Below are 10225 nucleotides of genomic sequence, written 5' to 3'. Positions count from 1 at the left end.
TCCTTGTAAACATTGCTACATGTGGATATAATTCATACATTTATTTGTCTCATTTAACAGGAGTTTGCAACTCAGTGCTCGGTTTAATGAGAAGATTTGTTACCAAATTCATTGCCTTAGCTGTATGTATTTTTTTTTTCACTCTAAGATTTAATATGCCTTACAAATGTATGCTAGAGAGGACATGGCAAGCATTGATACTCACAGGGCTAGCTAATCGGAAGTGGTAAGTGAATTCCTGGAATGGCATCATGACCACAGGCCAACGGTATGTTGATCCCTAGAAAAAAAAGAACATCCAATACCTGGGATGAAAGAAAGCTATTGTTGCTCTTGCCCCATTTCCCAGACTGTCAAGGTGAATTGTATCTCCTTTGCACTCTACTCCCCCATTTTAGCAAGAAACTGATGTTAGAGAACAGCAGTCAGCCGTATGTACTTATGAATAAGCCAATAATTTTATGTGTCAAACAGATCCCCAAAACTAAATTTGGCTTATTTGCAAGCATATACAGTAATACTTTTTAAAAGTACCTGTATAACTCATATATACTTGCATCTAAGCCCACCCATGGATAAGTTAACCCTTTTTAATCAAAATATTACGAAATATGGATAATCCATGGCTTATCCATATATAAACTAACCGAAAATAAAAACATATGAACATTTCAAGGTTCAGCTTATTTACAGATGGGTTTATATGCCCAAATTATTAAGCTTTTGTTTTGAAAGGGACAAGAGGACAAAAGGAGGTGGGAGGAATCGGTGTTATGGTCAGTTTTTTGAAAAACACTACTAAATAGTGATTTTCAAGAAATAAAGGCAACATCTGTTCCAAATAAAACTAAGATGGTCTAAGTACACAACAAATTGAAAGTATGAACTTTATTTTCTATTATAGATGTAACCCACCCCCTACCCCCCAAAAAAAGCCTAGATGCAAATACATTATCCAGCAGATAAAATATTTTGTGAGATATCTTTTTCTTAAAAAACAAATCATACCTGAATATCTGTTGCATTAGACAAGCTGTCTAGGTCATTTTCAGTGTGCAGACATGGACTATTGGATGTGAGATTACAAAGATAGCCAGATACAGCAGAAGAAGCACTGAAAGAAAGGAAAGAAACAGAAAGCAACAAGGATGAACAGGTCATTTTCAAATCAGCCTTCTCTTGGCATTTTAATAATATAAATGCCACTATTTACAGTATATTGGCTTATGAATTCATGTTCTTATTTCACTGTAAAATACTCTTTCTCACTCTGCACATTCACCCACCAAAAACATACAACTCCTAATCATATACCATTATACCAGGCTTGGACTTGAAATGGAAGAAGAAATGCACTGTAGCACTGGGATGCATTCCCTTATCTTCTTTCCTCCTTTGAAATATCTCTCCAGAGTCTTTTCAGAGGTGCTGTTGTTTTGCAGGCAGGAAGAAAAGACTGAAAGTCTTCGTTGTGTTACAGCAGAAAGCAAAATATTTGTGGCTCCAAAGAATAATGGAGCTACATTTTGCAAAGTATTTTGAACAAATCTAAATCCTGAAAGTAATAATTGACAAGCCACTTCTCTAATTCCTCTTTGCTTTCTATGAAAAAGTTTTTAGCTACAACCCAACAAACAATAGCATGAAGACTCATTGATCCAAATTACTCTGGTTTTCCAGGTCTAAATGTACAGATGAATAAATATCACAGTGGAGTGAGATACACAAAGGAACAAAATGATATTTTAAAAGTACAGGAGATGCATTGCATTAAAGTAGCAACACGGCCTATCATCAAATTAGACAATATGTGGTGTTTCAGGGGCTGCTGGCCTAAAATTCTCAATGACCTATGTCCTGATAGTAGTTTTCATGTGTGTGTGTGTGCGTGTATGTATGTATGTATGTATGTATTTCATTTGCTGCCTATCTCACTATAGGGCTACTCTAGGCAGCTTAAAATAATCAGCAGTATCTGCTGCAATGGAATATTGGAGTGAAATGAAGAAGGTTTTGCAGCAGCCCAACTGGAGATGTCAGAGACCAAACCTTTTTGTTGTTGTTGTTTTGGGACAAAACTTTTGTGCTCTGCCACTGAGCTACAAAACCCTTCCCTTTTGACAAACAGATTTTCTTTTGTATCATCCTAACTTTCTATCTTTAGCATGTCAGATATGAAATGCATGGCATCCTCCCAGAGTAGCACTGATAGACTTTAATTTTTGACTGTGGCCATTTTAGGATTATTGCAGCAAATGGTTCTGTGATTATGAGATGAGAAGTGGCATAGAAATATAGGTAAAAGAATCACCACAAGGAAGTATCTGCCTTTCTGTGAAATCCCTAGTCCTATGAGGGAGGGAAAATAAAGATTCTTAAACGGAGTAACCAGATTAGATTGTCAAGCCTCAACCAAAGCCTGTCCCCCATCTTCCTCATGACCCAGTACTATTTTCCTATGAATTATATTGAGAATAGTACTCTCAATTTATGAAATGATGGCAGATATCACATCTTTTCTTTATCAACTGTATAATTTTGGAATTCTCTTTCTCAATCTGGTTTCCTATTGACTGTTTTAGCTTTTACATTTTCTACAATATTCTTTGCCAGAATTGTGCTTTCCCAAAAGTTTTTACTTACTTCATTTCCAAGGTAAGATTTGTGTTAACTGATGTAAATTTGCTGATGGGAATGCGATAAGTGGTATTTCCAGTCCTGCAGGAATTTTAAAAAAAAGGATATATCACACATTTTTTCTTATCTTCATGTTTTCCTGCTGCGCTTTGTATGTATTCACTCAAATACGATTCCATCATTCATCACTGGTAATATGGCAACCAAGATGCATAGAAAAATCCTAAATTGATATATTTAGTTACCTGGATGACACAGTTTCCTTCCTAGGAATCTGACCTTTTAAGAATCCTTGTCTGATGTATGCAAAAACTTGCAAAAGCAATGAAATGCCTACAGTGGAATACTGGAGTATGAAATTAACTGGATTTCCAAAAATAGCAAAGCTGAGCAGGTTGGTCAGAGAAAAAACAATAAAGACATTTTTGAAAGATGAAACTGTACGTGGACGTTTTGTTGAAAATGACTTGAGAATTACAGGATTTGGAAGTTAAAAAGGGATGAAGAGTTGGACAAACTTTAAAATGATTATTACTTGACTGAAAAAAAGACAGGTCATAAATGTTTTCCTTCCTTCCTTCCTTCCTTCCTTCCTTCCTTCCTTCCTTCCTTCCTTCCTTCCCCTCCCCCCCCTCTGTTTCTTATTTCTTATCTTTGTTCTGGTTTGTTTTGTATTTTTGCTATACTGATAAATTCAGATAAACATATATTACAAAAAAGAACTCCCAGTCTAACAAAGCTTATGGTTGCCATGCTCCCACTTACCTGCAGTCGTCCCCTGTAGCACAGGCTTGGGGTAAGATGACCACATTCGCCTCCAACAGTGAGACAAACTGGAGCACAGGTGCTGTTTCTATAGGACAGAAAGGATCAAGATGGAGCAGGAGCTTACTCTGCATAGGAAGTTCCACAAAATGCTAATCATTCTAAAAGGAAGAGGTTTAGGACTGTGATCTTCTAACTAATGCAACCATATATTGTATATTTCTGCCTAAACCAAGCCGAAGGGAAATCAGACAGTTTGGAATGGGATTAATAAGCCATGCCTGCTAAGGATGTATGTGTGCCATCACTCCACAAAGCTTTACATGCAGCATAGGGCACAACAGGAACAGGCAGTATAGCCGAGGAAGACCTGGCACAGATGGAAAAATAGCAGGTGTTCTCCAGTTTGGATATGATTATACATCAACAGTCATCAGAGCAAATGGCTACTAGTAGTAATGGGATGTTCTGGAGGAGAGTAAAGAAGGAATAAAGATGAGCAAGATATATTAAGGAGGTGCTTGCAGATAGTTAAAACATCTGTGAAGAATCTGTAGCTCAATAATTAAAACATATGTGAAGAATCTGTAGCTCAAGAGCAGGGGGGTTTCGGAGGACTTGGCTGGTTCCTTGCAACCCAAATCTTTCCTGCTTGCCCATCAGGGGTGCTTTTGAGTCATTCCTGACTCTGGATGATTGCCTGGACTGATCCCTGCAGTTTTCTTGGCAACTTATTATTTTTTTTCCAGAAGAGGTTTGCCCTTGCCTGCTTTTTAAGACTGAGAGTGTGTGACTGGCCCAAGGTCACCCAGCTTCTATGTGCCTAAAGCAGGATTAGAACTCAAGTTTTTCAGGTTTCTAGCCTGATACCTTAACCACTGCACCAAAGTGGTTCTCTTCTACATGCTCACAGGGAGAGCCAGATTGCAATAGGGAGGATGAGATGGATTCCATGTGGGACTTAGGGGTAGACAAGAGGGTGAGAAAATAATTGAAGATTCTATGTTTCTGCTTGACAGTGGTGGATGATGCACATACAGGTTCAGGCACACATGCAAGAGACAAGGGGTACTGGGCTGCTGCTGCTCTTGGTCACACAACTATGAGGTCTCTAAACCGGGGTCTCCAACCGTGGCAACTTTAAGACTATTCCTGCATGCTGTTTGGGGGGCAAAAATGTTCCCTTCTTCCAATAGACAATCCCTGTTTGCTTATTTATTTGATTTATATGTCTTCCCCTCTCATCTCTGGACCATATACCAGGCTACAAACAACATCTTAACCTCTCAAGTCCCAATGCCCAAGATCACAAACAATAATGAAACCCTATAAACAAGTAGCAGCAACTGGCAGATCTTGACAACTTCCTGGCCCCAATGGCCCGGGGAACAGCCAGGTCTTTAATGCCTTATAAAAGGCTAAAAGGGTTGAGGCCATCTGAAATTCTGCAGGGATGACATTCCATAAGGCAGCCACAGAAAAACAGAAATCCTGGGTCCAACAAGAAGACATTGTTTAATATGCCACCCCTGCTAGATCTGGTCGGATGAGCAGAGATGGTGGAAAGTGTCTCTATTTCCAAGTAACCGAGAAAATAGGAAAGATGTCTACCATTAGGCTTGGTGCTTGCGATGCCAGGCTCCTTAGCATCTGGTTGGCTGATGCTCCGCCGCTGCCGTGATGCCCGATCAGAAGGAACGCTGTTGTATGTGAGGGGCCGGTTGGCAATATATTTGGACTTGCCCTGGATGTTGGTGAAAAGGGAGGAGGGGCTGGCATTGAGACCCCCAAAGCCTCGTGATCGGTCAGCAGTCTTTGGCCACTTTGTGTGAGAAGCTGTCTTGCCAGTGATCCCCCTTGATTTGGCTTTGATGTTTGTCACTGGTAGGAGTGACACGAAACTTTGGTCTATGAAGGCAGAACAATAAAATAAAAATTAATAAAGCTAATTTGAGAAGGGACCGGCAATGGACAGACATCTAAGAGTTGAAGGTGTGACAACTAAAGCAGCATTAATTCTCAGAGATGATAAACCTGTGACTAGCTTCTAACGCTGGAGACTCAGTTAGACAAACTTTAATTTTTAATACAGATGAAAATTCCCCTAGGAGAGTTTCCATGCATTCTGATGGTTTAGTCAAAAGTACTGTACATTCTCAGTCAAAATCTTGCAGGAGTTTCTTAAGATAGATATAATTCCATATAAAAACATTTTTGTAGAAAATGAATCTGTAAGAACTGGTTTGCACTAGGCAACTGATAGAAAAGCCAGAATTATTGTTTAAATCTCTACACATGTTGAATTTATCCCTTTCCGTAGGAGTACCAAACTATTCTCTAATATTTAAATATTCTTGACCATTGTATTCTGGAAATTCCCCCCCAAAATGCAACAATTAGGTATAAGTAGGGAAGCAAGATAAATTTCCTACCAGAATGATCTTGAAACAAAATGATTAAAAACCCCAAGAGTAATGTTTTGAAACTGATTCTGTTTTATGTAAATAATGATTCTAATATGGCTTCATCACCCAGATCTTCTTTGCTGCCTTCTATTAGAAGAGAAGAGAAAAAAGTTCTTAAATAAACAAATAGGACCAAATGGTTTTACCTATCCGGTTGGTGGCGACTGTAGTGGTCCCAGAAGGTCCAGGAGTAGACATGTGGTTGAGAACAGAAGAGCAACAGGTAGAAAAACAAGGTGGATCGAAACAGACTACTATGTTATAGGCAGGCAAGGCAGGGGACAAGTCAGGTACATGGGTTGTGGCTGTAGGAAAAGAAGAACAGAATCAACATCAATTGTGCCAAATCCCAAACCAGCATGAATTAGCTTCTTGCACTAAATACATAATTCACAAAATTATCTTTTAATTTAACTTTTCTCTCAATCTGGATGAATTCCCTCTTACAATCATATGGATTGGCTTGTCCACACTAGAAAACCAATCTTTTGGTGAACAGTTTTAAAGAGAGCTTTATGTTAGTAAATCTTTAGTGCATCAGTACTGTTTTCTTGTCTGCACCCTAAGGGAAATCAATCATATCTCCCACATTTGGATCTCATGTATTTGCACAAGAGGACTCAGATGTGCAGAGATTCTAAAATCAGTCTCATGCCATGTGACTTTACACTATTGTTTGTATTCAACAATAGTGTTGAACAATACTTAGTAAGACCACACCTAGAGTACTGCATTCAGTTTTGGTCACCAAACTATTAAAAAGATGTTGAGGCTTTAAAAAAAATGTACAGAGAAAGCAACCAGGATGATTAGGGGACTGGAGACAAAAACATATGAAGAACGGTTGCAGGAACTGAGTATGGCTAGTTTAGTGAAGAGAAGGACCAGGGGAGACATGATAGCAGTGTTCCAATATTTGACGGGCTGCCACAGAGAGGAAGGGGTCAAACTATTTTCTAAAGCACCTGAAGGCCAGATAAGGAATAATGGATGGAAACTGAACAAGGAGAGATTTATCTTGGAAATAAGGAGAAACTTTCTGACAATGAGAACGATCAACCAATGAAACACTTTGCCCTCGGAAGTTGTGGGAGCGCCATCACTTGAGACTTTCAAGAAGAGATTGGACAGCCATTTGTCAGAAATGGTGTAGGGTCTCCTGCTTAGGCGGAGGCTTGGACTAGATAATCTAAAAGGTCCCTTCCAACTCTGATTATCTATATCTGTAATTATCTATAATACTGAGACAATTTATTTCAAATTGCAGTAAAACTAGTCTTTTTTTAAAAAAAAACTCTAGCTTGTGAGCAGTCTATAACTATTGTGGTTCGCCAGCAGCAGGTGCAGATGGCTGAGGTCTTGGAGAACGAGGACTCAGATGAGGGGCCTATGTGTGATGCAGGGATGAGGCCAGGACCATCAGAGAGCGGAATGCTGCCTTCGGAGATTGTGGAGGCTGGCAGCAGTGATCCCCGAGGAGCCTGTGCCAAGTGCGTATGTGGGCAGGGCTGCTCGAAGGAAAGAGCAGCTGCAGCAGCATGGGCGACTTAGGAGTAAGGCTGCAAGGTAATGGCCCCTCCCTTAAGGGATAAAAGCCAGCCCTCAGAGGTGGGATTCTTTGCAGGTAGCAAAGAAGTTCTTGCACTTCAAGTCTTGTGGAAATTTGGACTGTTCTGGTTTGTGTTTGGAGACTTTTGGTTTTGAATATTTCCTTGTAATTTGCTCTAGTATTCTTGGCAGACTTGCACAACCTTGGCAAGGCTTGTTCTTATCTGGGACAATTAGTTTTTAATAGTATTTTACTGTGAATGAACAGAATTCACAGAGAAGCATTAAAAAGGTTTTGCTTTTATCTCTGTTTGGTGTTTGTTTGCTTTGAATGAGGCTTGGGCCAGAACAATAACTCTACAAGTAGTCCTTGCTTAATGACTGTCTTTTTTAGTGACCATTGATATTACAACCATGCTAAAAAGTAACTTTACAACCAGTCCTTGCATTATGGCTGTCTCATTTCAAGGTCAGCAGAAAACAAATTGTATTCAAATTACTTTTAAGGCATTCAGATTGAATTAATGATTTGAAATTGCTTATAGTTGATTAAACTGCACCTGGGGATGGGAACAACTGGTACCTACCATTCTCTGAAGGGGAAGCATTGTCAGGGGTATTTGATGATGCAGTAGTGGAAAATGTCATCTTATTTTTATCTATATTCTGACTGGACCTAAAATACAAGAAAAATGCAGGCATGAAGTTTTGACATAAAACAGATACGGATGTATAGCAAAGGAAAGAGATGCAACAAGATAAGAGGCTGCGCATGAGGTCACATTTGAAATCTGAAGACAACTTAAAACCATTGCAAAAATAAAAAGGGGTCAGAAAACAGGATGGAAAGTAGAATTATTGTTCTGAATGAATAGAGATCAATATATGAGCAAAGGTTGACAAAGTAACAAAGGGCGAATGAGCTAACATTGCTTTAAATCAGTTCTAAACCCACCCCTTTCCACTAGAAAACAAAAAATTCTGATAACAGAAAACTTTTAGGATGAGATTACAAGCACAATTAAGATTTTGATAAATGGTCCTGGTTCCAACCAAAACAATCCTCCCTGGTCTGCTAGCTGTTCGTGTTTTCTACCTAATGACACCCATTTACATTATTCAGCGTTTAGCCACATAAGCCTATAACTGCACATCATATTTTGCAAGCATAGAAACGGTCCGATGAGGATGATTTCTTGCAATTAAGAACTGCACTTTCAATCTTCCTATTTTTCATGTTATGAAAAATGTCATGAATGTTTTTGCACATTTAAACTAATTGTGACTTTAACATATTATTTAAGCTTGGTTTCAGTATATCAATTTACAAAAACTCTTTTTCCCTGTTCGCCTTTGTTGAGGAGAAGCAACACTAAAATGCAGACAAGATATAAAAAGAAGGGAGAATGCATAAAAATACAAGGTGGCAGATTTGAAAGAATAGGACAAATGTATTGCAGCATATTGAAAAAGTACGACCATACCATGGACAGAGAGCAACTGGGACGCCAGGACCTCTGTGCTGAAAAAGAGCCAGAAGGCAAGAAGTAGGCACAGCAAAAGAGCTACATGGCACCAAAAACAGAAGAGGAAAGGAGAAACGGAACAAGGGAAAGTGTAGCAAAGAGTATTTGATGGGAAGAGTAGACAGAGAGGGATTTGGGGGAGATAAATAAGTGGGAGCAAAAAAGGAGCAAGCAAAGGGGAGGGAAAGAGAAAGGTCACTTTAGTAATTAACATTCCACTGTGAATTATCCAAAATACATTGTTTCAAACTGGAATACAGCTAGGACATATGGACAATTACATAAAACAGCACAGGTTCCAGAAACTGATTATGACCCGACTGTTGGGGACAATAGAATGACTCTGTGAACTGCTTAGAGAGGGCTGTAAAGCACTGTGAAGCAGTATATAAGTCGAAGTGCTATTGCTATTAATGACTATTTAGAAAAGATCTTAAATACAATGTACAACTGTGTACCTGTACACATGTCGTGGTGTTATTCTATAGCAAATATACTTTGTTATAGAATTTATAAATTGCAATAAATTCTAAAAAGTGGTCGTGAAAAGATATATCCTGAACGCATACCTCAGTCTTAGCTGAAATTCATTAGCTTGGCAGGGTAAGGTAGCATGTGGGATGCTGGCACTCAGCTACCCTCAATTCCCTTTACCATCTTATTCTTTTGTCATCCCAAAATGGTAAGGCTGGCCCAAACATCTGCATCAAAAATTCCTTAAGAATTTTCCCTCAGCTCAAATGAGAGTCCAATTACTTTTCAAAGCATATGACCAGGAAGAGGGAACATACCCTTCGATATCCACAAGGTCTTCCTCACTGCGGTAGCTTAGCACATAGAGCGTAGACATGGACACCACACTATGAAAGAGAAAACATCAAATAAAGTTTTTAAAAATAGAGTTTCTGTGTTCCAGACAGAAAAGGAGCTCTACACTAACAGGCCATATTTGTTTGTTACTTATATTCACAAATGTAAGTGACTTTGATCGAAAAAGAGTTCCACTTCACAAATTTATTGCTATTCTCAAATTTATTCCTATTCTCTCCTATCTCTTTTCCAGTATGCATAAAGCATTAACTGAGTATAACTGCCATTACTCTAGTGTAGCTCTTAAAATAGTTTTAACATTGCCAGGAAAAAGAACACAAAGAAAAGTCTCAAATTTCCTCAAGAAAAACTGGAAAATTATACCCAAATCCAGGATAGTCCCATCCGCTTTCCAATTTTTCTCAGCTTAACTCATTGCTAAAAGGTAACAGAATAACAGAGTTGGAAGGAACC

General features: G+C 38.8%; 1 protein-coding gene across 5 annotated transcripts in view; it reads right to left on the bottom strand.

The window, feature by feature from the left end:
- The window catches only part of MYRF (myelin regulatory factor), a 109530-nt gene that overhangs the window by 5536 nt on the left and 93769 nt on the right, over positions 1-10225 (bottom strand). For 3 of the 5 annotated variants that reach the window (XM_087920849.1, XM_087920851.1, XM_087920850.1), the window contains 9 exons: positions 9733-9801; positions 8900-8980; positions 8003-8091; positions 6014-6172; positions 5014-5310; positions 3403-3490; positions 2644-2718; positions 1009-1114; positions 206-280 (listed from right to left, as the gene is read on the bottom strand). In XM_087920849.1, coding sequence (XP_087776975.1) covers positions 206-280; positions 1009-1114; positions 2644-2718; positions 3403-3490; positions 5014-5310; positions 6014-6172; positions 8003-8091; positions 8900-8980; positions 9733-9801 — 1039 coding nt within the window. The remainder of the gene's footprint in view (positions 1-205; positions 281-1008; positions 1115-2643; positions 2719-3402; positions 3491-5013; positions 5311-6013; positions 6173-8002; positions 8092-8899; positions 8981-9732; positions 9802-10225) is intronic. The other 2 variants (XM_087920852.1, XM_087920853.1) reach the window with 1 other exon arrangement.

This window comes from Pseudonaja textilis, chromosome 1 (assembly GCF_049901715.1).
Source record: "Pseudonaja textilis isolate UNSWEBS1 chromosome 1, rPseTex1.2, whole genome shotgun sequence".
Classification (NCBI taxonomy): domain Eukaryota; kingdom Metazoa; phylum Chordata; class Lepidosauria; order Squamata; family Elapidae; genus Pseudonaja; species Pseudonaja textilis.
Note: the sequence above shows the minus strand (reverse complement) of the source record. Positions and strands in the feature narration are given on the sequence as shown.